This window comes from Crocodylus siamensis, chromosome 9, assembly GCF_052110815.1.
Source record: "Crocodylus siamensis isolate JL-2025a chromosome 9, ASM5211081v1, whole genome shotgun sequence".
Classification (NCBI taxonomy): domain Eukaryota; kingdom Metazoa; phylum Chordata; order Crocodylia; family Crocodylidae; genus Crocodylus; species Crocodylus siamensis.
Genome location: NC_143403.1, coordinates 17948869 through 17969264, shown reverse-complemented (window position 1 = coordinate 17969264; position 20396 = coordinate 17948869). Strand labels below are relative to the sequence as shown.

The window sequence follows — 20396 nt, the reverse complement described above, 5'->3', positions numbered from 1 at the left end:
CTGTAAATCCACAAACAGAGTATTAAACTCACGTTTCATTTAAAGTGCATCAAAATATGCAATTATTTTACAGCATTTCTATCTGAAGTTTTGATCATTAATAAGTAATATTAATACAGATTTCCCCTCATTTTATGTGGGTTCTGCATGTGCAAATTTGCTTTTACACGAAGACCCTTTTTATACCAAAAATTCATTATATGTGAGGTAAATTTACTCCTATGGAATCGGTGTGGTGGGAGCCCACAGTCAGCTGCTTTGTGAGGTGTGTTGTGGGAGTGACACGCACCAAAATATAGTCTCCTGTGTGGATCTGTGCTCCTCACTCATTGTCTGCAACATGTGTTTCTGCAGTTGCCATAGCCATTATGATACTGCCCTGTTCTTGTGTGTACTGTCTGCTGCTGAGTGTCGCACCCTTGATGCCGGTGCACCCTTGACCTGCGAGCCTGGGTCGGCACGACCAGCTTGGCACAAGGAGGGATTTATGACCGGACAGGTGGGGGTTAACGGTGAGCGGGAGTCAGATGATTTAAAGTATGATGGTTACACAGAAAGTTTATTTGACTTACGCTACTGATGTAGTACAGCGTAGGCAGAGGAGTTGATTTATTCAGTTACAGCATGCAGATGCTCTGTCACCCAGCGATTAGAGTAGGTTGCAGACTTGCTGAATACAGGTTTTAAACAGTTCACACAAATTACTACGGTCTATAGATTACCGAGAGCTCTTGACAAGGAAGATAAGATGGGCTGGCAGAAACGGGGTTACGCCAAAAGAAAATAAACCGGGGCGGGGAGATGTCTGTAACTGATCAGGTTACAGATTGTGTCTTCTGGGAATGCTCCGAGATCTCCGCCTTGGGCGGAAGTTCTTTCAAAGTTATACTAAGTAGGATAGCCAATTATTACACGCCAGGTATGAATAATTAACGAGTTGGCACTTGCGCTCTCTTTGTTTGCTCAAGTTTCAAGAAAAGGGGGATCATTTTTTTACTTAGGTGGTACTGGTCCTGTTTGGTCACAGGACGGCGAGCACAGTACATTATTTAATTTTACAACTTCATTACAGTCAGCCAATTTGGTATCTTGTTACCAGGTTACAGTATCTCTTTTGACGTATTCAAGGTTAGTTTCTCTTGTGTAGGGAGCTCCAGTGATTTGAAATGAGGCACAGACAGGGGTGTATATATGCAGTACCGTTAATACAGAGGGATAGACTACAATTGCAGAGTTTGTTGTGTTAGTCTCTGACCTTTTTTCTCTGACCTTTTGCCATTGGCATCTGAAATCAAGACTTTGATCTTTGACGCTGAGTACCAAAATTGTCTTGTAAAAGTGGTAGAAATGGGTCCGGGGGTCAGTACAGTCGAGGTCTTGGAATGTATCCCTAGTTGTTACATTGTAAAGTGGGTTCCCTTTTTGCGAATTTCAGTTATGCATCATGTTCCAAGAATGCATGTACAGCATAAAGCGAGGGAAAACTGCAACTATATCAAATTATTTCTATTTCAAATTTCAATCTGCCCATATGTTTAAATTCCTATCTTACTATTGGATTTTTAGTATACAAGTATTATATGGTAGTCTATATACAATATAGCTCAGGAGTGTCAAACTCATAGAATCAACGAGGGTTGGAAGGGACCTCAGGAGGTCATCTAGTCCAACCCCCTGCTCAGAGCAGGACCACGCCCAACTAGATCATCTCAGCCAAAGCTTTGTCTAGCCGGGTCTTAAAAAACTCCAAGGATGGAGCTTCCACCACCTCACTGAGTAACATGTTCCAGTGTTTTACTACCCTCCCGGTAAGAAAATTCTTCATAATATCTAACCTAAACTTCTCTTGCTGCAACTTAAAGACTGTTGCTCCTTGTTCTGTCATCTGCTGTCACTGAGAACAGCCTAGGCCAGGAGCGGAGTGTATGAGGGGGTGTGGGTATGCATGGCAGTGGGGGGGGCGTGCATGTACATGGTGAGGGGAGGGTGTGGGACTTACCCTACACACGCACAAAGATGCACGTGCACACAGATGCACATGCACACGCACTCTCTCTCAGAGCCAGCCGAAAATCGCGGGGGCTTGACCAACGTCTGCTGAGTCCTGCAGTCTGGCAATGCAGTCAGGAACCACGTGTTGCTGGAGCAGCTGGCAGGGGTGGGAGAAGCAGGGGCAGCAAGCACAGAAGCAGGGAAATGGCAGCTACAGGTAGGGGAGTGTGCGGCAGTGAGCAGATGCACAGGAGTACAGCAACAGCTGGGTGGGAGCGTGGGGCCCAGGGCCAGGCCAGGTTGCACCAGCAGGGAGAGGTCCTGCCACTGGCTCCCCCCCTCCCCTGAGTCCTACTACCACTGGTGCCTTGTCATCTTTGTCAGGCAGCTAGAGACAGATGATAATTCATTTCCTAAATTGTTTAGGGGGCCCCGCAGGCTGGATAGAATGGCCTGGTGGGCTGGATGTGGTGCACAGGCTGTATTTTGCCCACCCCTGGTCTAGCTCCATCCTCTCTCAAACCAACCTTCAGGTAGTTGAAGGCTGCTATTAAATCCCTCCTCATTCTCTTCTCTAGACTACATAAGCCCAGTTTCCTCATAAGTCATGTCCGCCAACCCCCTCACCATTTTTGTCACCCAATGCTGGACTCTTTCCAATTTGTCCACATCCTTTCTGTAGTGGGGGACCCAAAACTGAACACAGTACTCCAGATGTGGCCTCACCAGTGCTGAACATAGGGGAAGAATCACTTCCCTGAACCTACTGGCAACACACCTACCAATGCAGCCCAGTACGCCACTAGACTTCTTGGCAACAAAGGCACACTGTTGGCTCATATTCAGTGCTGTGGGCCAGATGAGCGGCTCAGGACCAGTCCACAGGCCAAATGAATGGTGCAGGACTGGCCCCTTGAGCCAGATAGGGCCCGTGCATTCCTGTTCCTCCACGGATGTGCATACACTGGATCCAGCACCCACTCTGGCTGGTCCGGGACTGCACCACATGCAGCAGCCACTCAAGGACCCACACGGCGCACAGTGCACATCCCAAACCAGCTGAAGTGGGCACTGTGTGCAGGTCATGCCCTGGACAAGGGATGAAGTGGGCCAAAGCAGGCAGTAGGTGAGGCGCAGCCCCAGACCAACCAGAACAAGTGCCACAGGCACTGGATTCAACATCTCTGTTTTTGACTGGCTGTCTAGGCAGGCTAGTCTTCTGTTGTACTTCCTATTCTTCTGTAGCATCAGGGTAGCTTTCACCTGCACCCTTAAAAGGGCCTCCTTAAAATGCAGCCGCCTCTTTTGGACATCTTTTCCCCTCTGATCCCAGGGGATTCTGCCCACCAGTTCCCTGATTTTTTAAAGTATGCTCCTCTGAAGTCCATTGTCTTCATTCTGTTGCTCTCCTTCCTTTCTTCCCTTAGGATCTTAAACAATTGTTGTTGTTTATGACAACCAATTCCTATGCTGCTTTGTCTCCAAACCATTTCATGTGACAATACTATGCCTCGGTGTACCAAAAAAGGAACCATACAACTTTGCTGTTAGAACCAAAAGAGTAAATTAATCTTTTCTAGACAAACTCTGATTCATTTTAGTTAACTAGAACATTTTTACCACCACATTTTTTAACAGAAGAAATGATCTACAAGTCTTTAACAAATTTGTATCTGCTGGCGGAAAAGTTATTCACCATCATCCTGTGCTAAAGCATTACCTAACTTAGTTATCTGGTTTATGCCTCAGCCCAGTTATGAAGTAACATTCATGCTCTGTCAGTTCAGACATAAAGAAGTTTAAAAATGCAGAGACATAAAGACATTTTCCTTCCTAACACCACTAAATATGTCTTAGTGTGCTGAAATTAACTCATTAATATTTTAGATGCAGCTATAGGGAATTCCAATACTCTACCTTCATCTTCATCATTAGCACTGACTATAATGACAGTAGAGCCCACATCTTGGTCTTCATCTACATTAACTTCATAGACACTCTGAGTGAAGACAGGCTTGTTATCATTCACGTCGCTGATAAAAATGCGCACGTAGGCTGTGTCTGGAGAGACAAGAAACAAGAGATTAAAATACTCAGCTGTGCCACTTCTGTCAGCTACAATTCCTTAAACTGTCTAGCTGCACATTAGATGAAGAAGAATATGCAGACAATACAGAAACAAACCCTTAGGGTTGTGGACAATTTATATACCAACATTACTCAAAAGCACTTGAATATCAAATGAATGTCATATCCAATTTACTTAAACAGATAACATGTGAATAATTGATGCCTAATATGGCAATTGTACAATTTTAAGTCATAACTTTTTGTCCTGAAGCCACGAAAGTCCAACTTTAACTCTCTGTTTAACCTCAACCAAGTCAATTCATAATGTAATTTCTTAAAGAAGTCTTAACATTTTCTGTTCAGTTCTTCCTTATCACCCTGACCGAGGACAGTACAGTATGCAGCGATTTGAAAAGTTCCTCTGCCCAAATTAGGTTTGCATCCTGTGTTAAAAAGTAGTGGGTGTGGCTGTGCTAGTTAGGATTCCTCTAATATCTGGCAGCTATATCAAAAAAGTTGCAATTTTCTTTTATGTTTTAGAATTGAAAAATTACCTGTTCTTCACACAAAATATGAAATATTTCTTTCAGCTGTAAGAAAACAGTTAAAAAAAAATAAAACACCTTTTACAAATGACCTTAGATAAAAATGAATTTAAAAACAACACTGGGGGCTAAATCAGTTTCTTTTTTAGACAAACGTAACTTTTTTAGACAAATGTACCATACTGATACTTCAGCTTATTTCTTACCAGAGTTTGGTTGCCCATGTTTTCCAGGTCGAGCTGATTCAGAGCCATCTACAGATTTTATTTCTAAAAGATATGAGCCCTTCTTCTCTCTATCAAATACTGAAGTAGTATATATCGAGCCCGTCTGTGAGTCCAAACGAAAACAAGTATAGTCCCCACTACGGTCATGTAACAGAAAGTAACTGATCTGAAGGATTAAATAGAAGAGGGTTACTCCATCCTTTCACAAGCAAACAGCCATGAAAGAAAAGAATGATCCTGTGGCTAAGGTGCTGGACTTAGACTCCAGAGATTTGGCCCAATTCCTAGTTCTACTGCAGGCTCCCTGCACGACTGGGCAAATCACTTAATTTCCTTGTCTCTTGATTTCTTATCCAGTAAAAGAAAATAACCATACTACTACTTTTCTCCTACCGTTTTCCTGTCTTGTCCATTTATATATTGTAGGTTCTTTGAGGCAGAGACAGTTTCTTACTACATGTTCATACAGTACTTATACAACAGGGCCCCACTCTTAAGAATATGTTAAAAATTACAGGCCTATAAGTGTACTGATCTCCAGTACATGTATGTGTGGTTACCCCTGACTTCACCCTCTTCCTGCCATGACAGAAATAGTCAAGACTTGGATGTTCATCTTCAGACAGATGAAAAGGATCTGATATTTAAAGGGTGACTGTTTGGCAGATTTGGAAAAGTCAGAACTCTAAAATTTAAAGAATCCCACACTGAAGCATAAAATTGAAGCAGGTTTTTGAAACCCTTGGCCATCAATACCTTTCTATAATTGCCTAATCAGAAAAAAAAAAGTATGGCTAAAGCATGTCCCACCCACCAGCTCCAGGTCACATGCACCCAATCCAAAATGAGAGTGTTGAAGCTCCACTGGGGTTTCTCCTGTAGCTGTTTTCATGCATGCTGGAGACCAAGGGCTTGAAAGTCACCACAGAAGGACACCCCAAGGCAGCGTCACTGCCACGTTTCAAGGTTTGACATGTGATAGTGGGAGCAGGTTGGATGGATGCATTCAGGGGCATCTTTCCTGGGACATGTTAGAAATGCTGTATAGATGAACTCTGAGAGGTATTGTGTGTAATCTAGAGTCCAACTTCGTGCTTACCTCCCCATTCCGACCAAGGTCTAGATCAGTGGCAGAGACTTGAAGAACAGATGTCCCAATATCTGCTCCCTCTGTTACAGAGGCCTCGTAAATTGATGAAGTGAAGAAAGGCACATTGTCATTGACATCTAAAATATTCAAAAGGCAGAGCTCATAATATATAATTAAATTCACTTGAGAACTGTAACATTTTTAGATGGTCTTTTAATTCGTATTTTACAGTGTTGCTATTAACATATTATATACCTGTTACATTGACATAGACAGTAGTGAATGCTGCCAGAGGAACTGCAGCAACATTCTGTGCCCGAACCCTCAGTAAAAAGTTCTTTGTTGTTTCATAATCTAATGGCTCAGCTACCAGTACTGAAGCTGACCCATCATCTCTGTTCGGAGTCAGGTAGAAACGAACTGGCATGTTGGTCTCTGGAACAAGTCCCTCTTCCAGATTGTACGTCACACGGGGATCACCAAGGGGAGAGGTTGCTTTAATTGTCTGTGCAATTGAAAATACAATGTTTACACAACTGGTAGTTTTGTAGATTCAGAAATATTTTTATATATTATTTGTGTACAAACTATGCCCCAACATTTTAATTTGAACAAAATTAAATATTTTTCAAAGCATCTCTATATACCCAGTCAGGTCAATTTCAGTCAAAGATTATTAGACTACAAGCAGATTTGTTTGCACGTCATGTCATCAGTAAAACATTACATATTTTACAATTATTTGGCAAAACTGTACTAGTTACTGCTTCTGTGCAACCACACTGAAGCTGCCTGTCAATATAAAAATATGTAAGTTAGATTCATAGATTGTAAGGCCAGAAGGGACCTTGGAAGATCATCAGGTCCAGCCCCCTGCACCGAGCAGGAAAGAAAACTGGGGTCAGGTGACCCCAGCAAAGTGACCATCCAGTCTCCTCTTGAAGATTTCCAGGGTAGGTGATTGCACCACCTCTGGAGGGAGCTTATTCCACAGTCTGGACACCCTGACTGTGAAGACGTTTTTCCTAATGTTGAGCCTGAATCCATCTTCCTGGAGTTTGGGGCCATTACTCCTGGTTTTCCCCTCAGTGAGCCCTTGATGTACTCCCCTAACGTAGCAGTAACCTGCTGCCAGGTCTCCTCTCAGGCTTCTTTTCCTCAGACTGAGGAGTCCGAGATCCCTCAGCCTTTCCTCGTATGGCTCGCCTTTTAAGACTCTGATCATATGGGTGGCTCTTCTTTGGTCTCTCTCAAGCTTCTCCATGTCCTGGTTGAAGTGCAGTGCCCAGAACTGGATGCAGTACTCCAGCTGCGGTCTCACCAGTGCTGAATAGAGCGGAAGAATCACCTCTTTGGTTTTGCTGGAGATGCATCAATTGATGCATGCCAAGGTATTATTTGCCCTACTGGCTATAGCATCGCACTGCTGGCTCATATTCATACTGTGGTCTATTACTACCCCCAAGTCCCTTTCATTCGTGGTGCTAGTCAGGTGTAGGTGTGTGGGGGTTGCTCGTCCTGAGGTGGAGCACTTTACATTTCTCAATGCTGAACTTCATCAGATTCCGATCCACCCAACCTGCTAGCCTGTCTAGGTCTGCCTGTAACTGCAGCCCATCTTCAAGTGTGACCACACTCACCCATAACTTGGTGTCATCTACAAACTTGGCCAGTGAGCTCTTCACCCCCACATCCAAATTGTTAATAAACGTGTTGAAAAGTACTGGACTGAGCTCCAATCCCTGCAGGACACCGCTGCCCACTTCTCGCCAGGAAGTGGGTCTAATTATTAAGTCTAATAATTTTCCTAATAAGATAATAATTTTCCTAAATAGGAAAACTAAAAAATAACAACAAATATAACAATGAAATAATGATGAGGAAGAGTCCCTGTTTTCAAGAAATTATTTTAATATGACCATTTTATTTGAGAATGCTAAATTCTGTTTTCATATCTGACCAACGCTACTGAAGTCAAATGAGAGTATTTAAATTTGGCTGAGAGCAAAGTCTGGTCAATAGTTCTGGAGAGGAAAGTGATAGCAAATCAGTGGAAATTTCAATTCATGGGCATATAAAATTCTTGTTAACCAAAGAAGCCTTTTCAGCAATTGAACAGTCTACTGCAACAGTACTACATACCACAATAGGCGTATCTCTTGTAGTATTCTCTGGAAGTACAACTTCATAACTTCCTCTTTCCCATTGTGGGGGCTGATTTTTTGAAGTGGTAATTGTTACTACTAATTCAACCTTACTACATCTGTTTCCTCCATCTGTGGCAATAATTTCTTGAGTTATAATGGATTTCTGAACAAAAGAGAAAATTAATTACAGGTCTGTAAAGTCTTTATGCAATGATTACTTTTGCTAACATCTAGTCCTACTATAACTATAAGCTTTTTATTCTTGAACTACTTCATCTGAAAAATGAATATTCTAACTCTCATAACCACCAGAGTTTTATTAAAAAAAAAAAAAAAAAAAAAAAGAACAAAAAAACCCAAAGCTCTTTGGCCACTGTAACAATTTACTTTAAAAAAAACTAGACAGGAATCTTAAAGACAGTTACTAGTCAGTAGCACTTCATTATTGCTGTTTTGCTGTTTTTATTAGCATACACAGCTACGTGGATTCAGCAGATAATCAAAACATGTAGGAACAAAATCTGGATTTCTTTAGCACAGGTGCATTTACAATATAATGGGGTCTTAAGTTTAGCAATGTGCTGGAAAGCCACGTAGGCAGGGAAGAGAGGAGGAGGGGAGAAGACTGCACTAGTCCTTCTGGCATCAACAACAGATACAGGAGGGGCATTTATTGGTAAGGTGAGGAGGTAAAACCATGGTCCTGAACTACCATGTGCCGCCAAAGCTGCATTCCCTTCAGCCACGCCCATTCCAACGTTGTTGCATCCTCATCACTTCACCCACCAAAGCCTCTGAAGAGGCTGAATTTGGCCCACTGAGTGCAGTGCACACTAAATAAAAAGTGCTGTTGTTGCATACTCAATGAGTAATAGGTTATTTTAGCAGTCTCATGTCAAGAGATTAGAGCAGAAAGGACTGAAATGACTTAATGCATTCAATACCCCTCCTATTACACCATTCCTTCACCTGAGAAAAAAACTCAACCATGTAATTTCAGATTTTGTTGTACAATTTGCTATAATCAAAACTATACTCTTTTTAAAATTTTGTACAAAGGAAGCTTAACTGTACAGATGGGCACAATAATGTTAGAAAGGTAAGTCTTATTTTTAAAAGGCATTGAACAGCAGGATAAGATTCAGTTCCACTGCATCACAGGAGCCACATGCATGCTTTCGGGAATGTTATGCACCACACCTCCCTTCATAGCTCTGGAGTTCCCGTGAGACAGGCCTGGTTTATGCAGCAGCAGCTCTGCTGGGTGGCCCAGCATGCTCAGAATCAAGAAGGAAAGTATATCAAAATTAGAAGGAAAAAAAAGAAGAGGGAAGTATGGGTCAAGCTGAACAAATGGAGATCTGGATACAAATACTTCAAAACAACACTCCACACGATGAACATCTTAGACAACCCCCTGTGTAAATGCAGTGCTGCACTGTTTGTTGGACACTTAATTGAAAGCTGCGCATTTACAAATGCCCAGAGGGTGCAGATGGAATCTGCATATTCAGCAATTATACGAGACAGTGGCTCATATATTTGGAAGTTGATATCTGACGCTATACAAAAGGAGCAAAGTATATATGAAAGAAGGAAAGTATATAAAAAAAACCCAACAACACTTCATCCAAATTCCATGCATCGTTCTCATCACAGTTTAAATAAATGACCAGTATTTGCAAATGGATGTCTAAGCATCAAAGCCCATATATACAAATTCAATACCAGCTGTGGATAATTTGAAGCCCTGAAAGTGTCATACCCTTTATTTATTTGGTATCAAATTTTTAGCTTTTTGAGCAACTACTGTCTACAGTGTTTTTATCTTCCATGTGGAATATCCATAGATTCATAGAAGCTAGGGTCAGAAGGGACATCAAGGATCACTGAATCCGACCCCCTGCCAGTGGCAGGAAAAAAGTGCTGGGGTCATGTGACCCCAGCTAAGTGCTTGTCCAGTCTCCTCTCGAAGACCCCCAAGGTACAGGAGAGCACCACCTCCCTTGGAAGCCCATTCCAGATTCTGGCAACTCTAACCATGAAGTTCTTCCTGATGTCCAACCTAAACCTACTCTCTATCAGCTTGTGGCCATTGTTTCTGGTAATTCCAAGGGGTGCTCTAGTAAAAAAGCATCTCCTATTCCCTGCTGCTCCCTCCTCCTGCCCCAGTGAATTTATATACTGCCACAAGATCCCCCCCTCAGCCTTCTCTCAGAGACTAAAAGGTCCGGGTCCCTCAGCCTTTCTACGCAAGGCCTTGCCTGCAGGACTTTAACCATACAAGTGCCCCTCCTCTGGACCCTCTCAAGGTTGTTCACATCCTTCTTGAACTGCGGTGCCCAAAACTGGACGCAGTACTCCAGCTGCAGCCTGACCTGTGCCACATAGACGGGGAGCATCACCTCCCTGGACCTGTTCATGATGCACCTACTAATGCATGACAAAGTGCAATTAGCTCTGCTAATTGCTTCATCACATTGATGACTCATATTCACCTTAGAGTCAACAAGGACTCTAAGATCTCTTTCTGCCACTGTGCTGCTGAGACTGTCATCCTCCAAGCCTATAGATGTGCTGGTGATTCCTTCTCCCTAGATGCAGCACTCTGCACTTGTCCTTGTTGAACTGCATCCTATTGTTCTCTACCCACTTCTCTAATGTGTCCAGGTCCACCTGGATTCGGTTTCTTCCCATCAGCGTGTTTGCTTTGCCCCATAGTTTGGTGTTATCTGCAAGTTTGAACAGAGTGCTTTCCATGCCCTCATCCAGGTTGCTGATGAAGATATTGAACAGCACTGGCCCAAGGACTGAGCCTTGGGAGACCCCACTATCCACATCTTTCCAGGGTGATACCAACCCATCCACCACCACTCTCTGGGTACGACCCTTAAACCAATTTGCCACCCACATAAACGTGTAATCATCTATGGCACAGCCATGCAATTTGTTTATAAGAATAGGATGGGATACTGTGTTGAAGTCCTTTTTGAAGTCCAGGTAGATGACATCTACCTTGACTCCTGCATCTAATCTTTTAGTGACCTGGTCATAGAAAGAAGCAAGGTTAGTCAGGCAGGATCTACTTAAAGGTTAGTCAGGCAGAATCTACCTATAGATATCTAAATCTACCTATAACTACCTAAATAAGGTATAGTTATAGATGTACTGAAGAGTGAGTACCCCACAGTGTGGCAGAGTGAGCACATTCTTAACAGAGGATTTACAGTAGCAATGCAATTTCACACATTTAAAGGCAAGGAAAAGTCACAGGGTGTCTCTTTCCATACTTTATAGAACAGAAAGAAGCACAATTTTATTCACTGTTTTTCTCTAAGCTGTGATGGTCAGCATGAAGATGGAAACAGACTCATCCCTATTCCTTCCCATTAGTTAGCTATCCAGGTTCAGAAGGAAATACATACTGTACCTGAGATATGGGTTGGTTGACATATACCCAGCCTGAACTAGGATTGACCTGCAAATACTTTGGATCTTCATTTGCTATTGAGTATGTAATGGCAGCATTTGAACCATAATCATCATCATGGGCTGCAACACGAAGAAAGCTAGTCCCGATTTTTGTGTCTTCCTTCAGGAAATCTAACACAAGGAGAACAGGCTTAATATTGCCCATTTTTCATATTGACAATTAATTCATTGGAGCAATATGACCAATTCCTTAAGAAACATGAAAAATACTCAAGTAAAGAGCCACAGGCAATACTTTTTCCACTTTGTAACAATACTACACGAATTAAACTGGAGTTTCTGAAGTTCTGCTATTACTCCAGAACTAATGGATCCCATCTTAACTTGCAAAACCCACAACCTGAGAATTCTGTTTCTCTGAGAAACTGCCACCTTCTTTACAACCCTATATTTTTGCTTGTGACCAAGTATATATGTTGAATGAATGAGGTACAATGCTGTATATATATATTTAAATAGTATTGTAAAGTGCTGCATTAAACTAGGAAAAATAAATAAATAAATAAATAAATATGGAGAGCATTTTCAAAATCAGCATTTTCAACATTTGCTAAATTTGAAAACTGTAACAAACCAGGAAATAGCCACATTTCTTTTTATGAATATGGGGCATGTTTGTGTATGTTTACCAATGTTGGGTTCTTTCCTGTGGGGTTAGAAAGGAAAGGATTCTTAGATGGCTCAACAATAAAAATTAAATAACAGCTAGGGTTACAGCCATGTCGGTGTTGCAGCTCATTTGCTGCAGTCCCTTGAGTGCAAGGGCTTGTGAGTGCTAAACAATTTGGATCTGTTATATAAATATGATTAAAAATAGGGGCATAAGTACCCAAAGACCCAGTCCTAGAGAGGCTGGGAATGGCTCAGCCAAGAATGAGCTGTAGGAAACTGACCTGCCGCCTTTGGTGAATTCAACAGGGACTAAAAAGAAAAGGGTCCAATGCACTGTTCAGTGTATAAGAAAGATGAATGAAAAACACCTACACAAAAATGTCAGATGGACAGAAAGACTTATAAGGGTGCTGACAGACATGGAAGGGGCAGGAAATGTGCTTTACTGGAAGCAGCACCACATTAGTTGGACCCACCTCCACAACATCTGTGCAGATCAGGCACTTCAGCAGGGCTTTTGGCTAAAGCTGATTCAATCAGCTATCTTCTATGCCTGAAGAAGTGTGTGAGCCCAAAAGCTTGCAAAAAAAGATATTTTTTTTGCAACTATCTAGTTGGTCTAATAAAAGATATCACCTCCCAAATAGTTCTGATTACCTTTGCCTGCAGATCAATATGGCTACCTGTATCCCTGAAACATGGAAGATATCAAAATTAGCCGGTTTGAAATGAAAGCTTCATAATTTTACAAAAAAGAAGCAAAATGCAACACCTTCACGTCTGAAAGCTGACACTAGCTCCAGCCTTTTGTGTTGAGCCAAATTTGCATGCTCACTGAGCAGTCTCAACACAAGAGAAATTCCTTGCCCAGGAGAACCTTCCGTTGTCCACCCTCCTGTGAAATATGAAACATCGTAAAAAGAAGAAGCATAATTCAATGTCCTAGTTGTCATCAGATAACTCTGAGGTAAACAGGCTCCTCTAATTTTTATCTGAGCCTATTTTGCATAAAATGAACATTTCCAGACAAGAGATTTTACACTCCCTTTCAGCTCTCCCGTGAAATATGAATTTTAATTTCCACCTGGGAGAAATTTTACTATCTCTGCATTCTCCTATGCCTGAGGAAGGGTGGGTGTGCTCAAAAGCTTGCAAATAAAGACTTTTTTGCAGCTGTCTAGTTGGTTTAATAAAAGATAACACCTTCCCAAGAGTTCTGACTACTAAAGGACCTGATCTCTACAGACATTGGGAAAGTCAGGTTCAAGTAACACATTGCATCTTTTGGGCATGTACTGGGCTTGGCACGGGAGCGTGCTGAATTTAAAGTAAAGCATTGTTTTGGGGTTTTTTCCACATCTGTAAGCAGCCAAAATACAAAAGGTGTGCACACCTTTGTGGAGAATCTGGGCCTAAGTTAAGGAGAACACTTTTAAATATTTCGCTTTAGGTGTTCATTTGACACAGAACTGAAATCCACAAAAATTGAGTCTTGAAGCTGAAACCTATTACAATTATTTTCCAGTATAAGCAGGACCTTAGCCTTTCAAAAATATAGCACATAATTCCTATTTTTCTCTGTGAAAGTTATATATGTCTACTCATAAAAAAGTCTCCAATAAAGACTTCAAGTAAAATCATCCTCTAACAGAAAACCCTGTAATGAATGCTCAGCATACTGTGGTGGCTTAAAGATACAGTTTTCATATCTAGCTCTAGATTTCTGTAACCCTACAGATTTAATTCTTCCTTTAATACAGAATAATTACACAATGCATAAATATGATTACCCAAAATAGTTACAGGCTACCCTATTAAGTAATTATGACTTTGGATAATTTTTTTAAATAAGCATTATCTATCCAAAGGCCCAAAACATTACAATCTATTGATTCAATAAATAAAAATATAACATGAACCATATTTTGACTTCTTCACTAAGTGCAAAGAATTCCTATTCATGACATGAACATTTATGCATACATGTTTACATAACTGTCTGACTTCACACCTTGTAAATGTGCATAATGCCCATTATAAAAGTTGCTGAAAATATTCCTACATATGCACAATCAGTTTTCAAGCTAAGGTGTGATCCCTCTATTACCTGATTACTGGAAAAAATGTCTCCTCCCCCAAATCCATTTCATTTTTATAAGAAATTTAGAATTATAGGAAAAAAATAATAAAATTAAGTGTTAAAGGATAGAATTAATAGATGGGAAGCAGGTGTGTAACAATGAGGACAAAAAAAAGTTAATTGGCCAATGATGCAAAGTGGTAAGGGCCTGATTCTATGGATACTTACATTCCTGGGTACCTTCACACCTCTGAGAAGCCCCACAAAGCTTTGATTTACTCAGGGAGTAAATTACTAGCACTTCAATGTGTTGGCAGGATTTTGCCTCTAGAAATATTCAAAGAGGACTCTGGGGAATGACTGTGTTTGTTTTCACTGTGTAATATCTAAAGATAAATGCATCCATCCTTGATTGTAATGAAATATTAATTTTGCCTGGAATTCACAGGATTAGTTGCATTTGGGTCAGAGGAAGGGGAACCAAAACAAAAATCTTAGACATCAGGTACGCTCACACTCAGGGTACTGAAACTCTATCCAATGAGTCTCAATTACATTCATAGCGGGTGTTTTCAAATCTGGGATCATTGTCATTTTGGTCCAGGATGACAACATTTATTTGACAGATCCCAATGAGAGGTTCTGCAGCCTGGTCTGTTGCAGTCACAGTAATCGGATACTCCCTCTGCTTTTCTCGATCAAATCTCTGAGCAGTTGTCAAGACTCCTGAAAACAGATTGAAGGTCAAGAAGTTAAAATACCACGCAGTTTTCTTTTCCAGTCACTTAGATTACTTTGATATCTTTTGGGACTGTAAATGGTGGAGAACAATATACTTGGTTACGATGCAAGGGCATTTTTACATGTGCTTCAGGAGGTGTGTGTGTGGAGGGGGAGGAGGGTGCTTTAATTAGTGAGTTGCGCTAATTAAAACTGCCTGGGCAACATATGTCCCCCCAGGTGAAAAATGGCAGCAGGGCACTTTGAACTAAAGCTCAAACAAGCTTTAGTTCAAGGTGCCCTGCCACCATTTTTCAGTGCAGGGATGCTGATTTATGTGATGCTAGAGTCCGCTGGAGCGCATTTATTTCTGTGCTCCAGCAGACTTGATTAAATCGAGTCTGCTCTGACATGCTGGATTTCCAGCACATCGAAGCCAGCTCCCTCAACTTCTATAGGAGCCCTAAGTGACTATCCCAAGAATGTAAAGAATGGCACAAGTCACACACTAAATCCTACAAGGACTTATGAACGTCAGTGACTTTTTGACAGTATTATTCAGATACATAAGATTACAGAATACTGGAGTATATGCAGGACTGGGACGCTAAATTAGAAAATGGCTTTAAGTATCAAAATAATTTGTTATGGAATAAATTCATTACCAATTGCTTTAACTGCAAATAATTAAGAACAATTTATCTTAAGCTGTGGAATTCCAGCTAAAATTCATATGCAAGAAAACAACCAGTAATTGATTCCATTGCTACCTCCAAGTATATATGGATCAATTATGTTTTCTATTATGAAGAGGGTTTTTTCTTCTTAGTTTATATATTTTTTGCTTTTTGACAGTCTTTTTTGAAACTACCCTTTAGGTAAGACATATTTTATAAACTAAAGTTCAGCTAACATGCATTTAAAATACAAAAACATCTATTTACAAAGAATAAGCACCTATTTCACACAACAGAAATTCTAGGTTTTGAGGAAAAGCTTAACTCCAGTTAAGTTCTGAACATTTATACAGCCCAAAGTAGCAGATGATTTGTGCACACTCTGAATCCAGTTTAGATTGTTTGACAACTAAAGGCTTCGGTCTCATCTTTCTTAAAGATGCTTTATACTAGTGTAATACACCAACTTCAATGACACAAATAAGATTAGACTCAAACCCAAAATATTAGGAGATTTATATCACCTGTATCAGGATGAATCCTAAATGCTGGTAAGACACCATCTCTGTGCATCATGCCATATTTCACTCTACCATTGGCTCCTTCATCAGCATCAGTGGCTTCAATTTGCAGAACAAATGTCCCTGGCGGCTGGTTTTCCAACACAGAAGCATGTTCCCGATAATCTTGACACTAGGGAAAAATCTCAAATACTTCACCCACCATTTAATTTAAAGCAGGAAATTCAAATTAGGTAAATTAGGGCAGCAAAGATTTTTTTCCTAGAGTGAAATCTTTTATGACAATGAAGCCTGGAAGTCTAAGCCAACTCCCAAATTGAGAGGAAAAAAAAACTTTAATCTGCTTTAACTAGATTCTTAGACATTTTTGTTCCTGTATACACATTGTGACCAATCCATTAACTTCACTTACTACTTTGTACTTTTTTAAACTATATGGAGATGAATAGTAGCATCTTGCAAGAAAGCAATATATTTTGACAAAACTGCTGCTGTTGCAGATGATTCCAATTGTAAAACCTTTTCCTCTAATAACTGAACATTTGCAATTTGGTCAAAGAACGTTTTCAGTACAACCTAGCTTTGTCAAGAATAGGTGAACAGCATTTACATCTGATCCTTAAGGGCCACAGGAATATTAGCTGATTTTGCAAAATATGCAACAATATCCTTTTGCATATCTGGAGGCAGTATCATGCTCATAATATCTGAGCAAAGAAAACTTTAATCAACATTGCTGAAAACACAATTTATGCTATTTATTTTTGTAAAATACTTTAAAATTAAAGCTTTTAATATTTGTCCTCAAAGACAAAATTTATCCCAGAACTCCCAAGTCTTTTTTTTTAATTTCTGCACTCTACATAGGTTATAAAAGTATTTTTTATTGTCATAGCAATTATAGTGCATGTTACATATTTCAATGCAGAAAGGTACTGTAGTCTATGACAATAACTGTTAATTAGATTTATAGGATGATCTTAGAAAATGGTTAAGAGATGTATTTAGTACTTCCCACATACAATACATAAAACTGAACCTTATTCTCTATAAGGTATTTAATATAACACACAAGCTAGTATATTTACCTTCTGAAATACAGGTTTGTTATTGTTGACATCGTCAATTTTCACAATGACAAGTGCTGTGCTACTGAGAGAACGAGGCCCTCCAGAGGCATTATCATCAGTAGCTGTGATATTAAGAACATATTCTGCCCCCTGAAGCTTAGGAAGTGGATTTGAGCGAAGTCTAATTAACCCTATAAAAATAGAAACAATACATTTTGTGTCTCTTGTTTTTCACTATTTTAATTGATTATCACTATTCTCTCCACCACTTACACACTATGCAAATTGGTTTAAACAGAAAGTTGTACCAGTTTACCTAAAGTGATATTTTAAAATTATTTTAGTTAAACTAGTGCAACTTTATGTATAGTCATTTTTTAATCAATTTCCCATTGTCCGGACAAGTAGACTGATCCAAAATTCATCAAAATCAGAAAACTTCACTGATTTCAGTGGGTTTGGCCATAGATTCATAGATATTTGGGTTGGAAGGGACCTCAAGAGATCACTGAGTCCGGCTCCCTGTCCTAGGCAGGAAAGAGCACTGGGGTTAGATGACCCCAGCCAGGTGCATGTCTAGCCTCCTCTGAAAGACCCCCAAGGTATGGGAGAGCACCACTTTCCTTGGAAGCCTATTCCAGATTCTGGCAACCCTTACCATGAGGAAGATCTTCCTGATGTCTAACCTAAAACTGCTCTCCATCAGTTTTTTGCTGTTGTACCTAGTTACTCAAAGGGGTGCCCTGGGAAACAGAGCATCTCCTGTTCCTTGTGTGTCCCACCCAAGGAATGTGTAGGCTGCCACAAGACCACCTCTCAGCCTTTTCTTGTGGAGGCTGAAGAGATCCAGGGCCCTCAATCTCTCCTTGTAGGGCTTTGTCTGCAGGCCCCTAAAATAGGGCCTGGTCTTAAATAGGCCAGGTCTTAAATAGGGCTCAATGAATTCAATCAGCTGTAACTGCAGCCAGTAATATACACTCATGGTACATTTTTAAAGTAGTCACTGGAAAACCCACAATTCTGGCTAGGAAACAGCAAAGATTTTTTTCCCCCTTATATAAAATCTTTTATGGCAAAGTCTTAGCCAACTCTCACATTTAATTTTACCACTTAGTAATACAATAACCTAGAGCAGTATGAAACAGCTAGCTGAAAATACCAAGAGGCTAGGTAGGTATAAGATACTGGGTAAGATAACTATGATTTAGAAAAAAATCCCAAACCCACACAGCCTGGGCAGGTAGGCCAGGCATTAGATAGATATGCTTTCTGGGAGGGGGATCTTAGCACCAAAGGTCAGTGAGTACCTCAAAATCTACCCTCTGGAGGCTATTCCAGTTAAAATCCTCACATACAAGTACCCAACTGACAGTGGCTAAGCACAGCCAGTCAAACAATCCAAGGCAGAACCAATTCAATCTTCGCAGGTTTCTCCAGGTTGCACAGATTGAACTGATAACTAACTGAACTGAAGGTCAGTTTTCAATTGGGAAAGGCCTCATGCCTCTCCTCAGACCAGCCTGGAAACCCCTCAGCCTTGATCTCCCTCCTCAGCTGCAGGTGCGGTGGCGGGGAACACTAAAGTAATTCCCCTCAGTGCAAATCACTGATGTGCAGGAGAAAGGGGGAAGTCCCCCCTCCCAAATCCAGCCCGACCCCAACATCTGCCCACATAGGGGGAAGTTACGTAGCCAGCTCGGCACAAGTCACTGGTGTGCACAGGAAGGAGGAAAAGAAACCACCCATAGTGGTCTTAGCCCCCTGAGCTAAGGCCTTGGGTTGTATCCACCCTGCCCCCCTGCCAGGCCAGCTCCATAGAAAGAAGGATCGGGCCCTGCCACCCAGCACAAGACCCCAGGGCAACCCAGGGCATCTTGGGGACCCCCGCAAGCTGGGGCTCCCCCCACACTGGCAGATGCTGGGGTCGGGACTGGCTGGGAAGGGGGACTCCATTCCCCTTGCCCCCAGCATGTCAGTGACTTATGCCGGCCAGTCCTGGAAATGGGAGGAACAACCCTCACAGACGAAGGCTCAGGGCTGGAGACTCTGTTTCCCTCCTCGCCACAGGGCTGACAGGCACAAGCAGGACCAGGCTGGGGAGCGGAGGCTGCCTCAAGCTCTGTGAAAGCCGTGGGGTGGGCCAGCCTCAGCTCAGCCAAAGCAGACAACGCAGCCAACGCTAGCATGCCTGCCCTCTGAAGAGGATTAGCAGAGGGGCCCCCAGTGCATGCTGGGGGACTGCAAAGTAATTTGATTCAAGAGGGGATCTGGGACAGAAGTTCCATAAACCGGTTTAACCAAAATCAGTTAAGTCGAATACTACATCCATCCAGGTTTATCTTAAACCGGGTTCGGCCATTTTGAAATCAGTTTATGTGCACTGAACTTCTGTTCTAGTACAGGTTTAAACCAGTTTCCAATCACTAGGGATTCTGTTTTTTTCTGTTTAAAAACCCCAAATTCTCTGATTTAAAAAAACCTAAATTCTCTAATTAAAAGATCCAAAATCCACTTTTTTCCAAGATTAAAACGAAATGCCTGTGTGTGTGTGTGTGTGTGTGTCAGTTGAACACAATGTTTTACTGATATATTCACAATTTTAAAGCAATTTGGAAGCCTACCAGTGCCTCAATCATTATAATAAAATACATTCTAAATACCTATATATTTTAGCATTTCATATAGGGGGCGGTTTATCAAAGAAAGTCAGAGCTCCCTTTGCTTCCTTTTTTCACCAGGACACAGCTCCAGCTATGGCTGTTCCCACCCTCTGCTTTGTGGCACTGAGCAGCCCTAATATGCCAATGCCCTGCCTATGCCATTGCCCCTCACACAACCCATAGCTCCCTGAGCCCTGCTGGTACCCTCACTCATGACCCCCAGCCCCCCCAACCCTGCCAGTGCTCTTCACTCCTAACCTAAAACCCTCTGGCCCTCCTACTGCTCCTCAATTGATCCACATCCCCTCATCTCCCCAGCCCTACTGGTGCCCCTCACTCCCAACCCACAGCCCCTCACCCCCCCAGTGCCCCTCAGTCCCCCAGCCCTGCTGGTGTCCCTCACTCCTGACCCACAGCCCTCTACCCTCCCCAGCCCTGCTGGAGGGGGGCCCCAGCTGCCATAACTAAGGGATCAGGAACCAGGGCCAGGGCC

General features: G+C 41.7%; 1 protein-coding gene across 1 annotated transcript in view; it reads right to left on the bottom strand.

Moving 5' to 3' along the window:
- LOC149857179 (neural-cadherin-like) overlaps window positions 1-20396 on the bottom strand; it is a 136619-nt gene that overhangs the window by 43139 nt on the left and 73084 nt on the right. The window contains exons 8-16 of the mRNA XM_090063271.1: window positions 17262-17434; window positions 16177-16345; window positions 14811-14981; window positions 11502-11674; window positions 8067-8234; window positions 6180-6429; window positions 5934-6061; window positions 4814-5000; window positions 3910-4053 (exon numbers count right to left, since the gene is read on the bottom strand). Of these exons, the coding sequence (XP_089919397.1) occupies window positions 3910-4053; window positions 4814-5000; window positions 5934-6061; window positions 6180-6429; window positions 8067-8234; window positions 11502-11674; window positions 14811-14981; window positions 16177-16345; window positions 17262-17434 (1563 nt within the window). The remainder of the gene's footprint in view (window positions 1-3909; window positions 4054-4813; window positions 5001-5933; window positions 6062-6179; window positions 6430-8066; window positions 8235-11501; window positions 11675-14810; window positions 14982-16176; window positions 16346-17261; window positions 17435-20396) is intronic.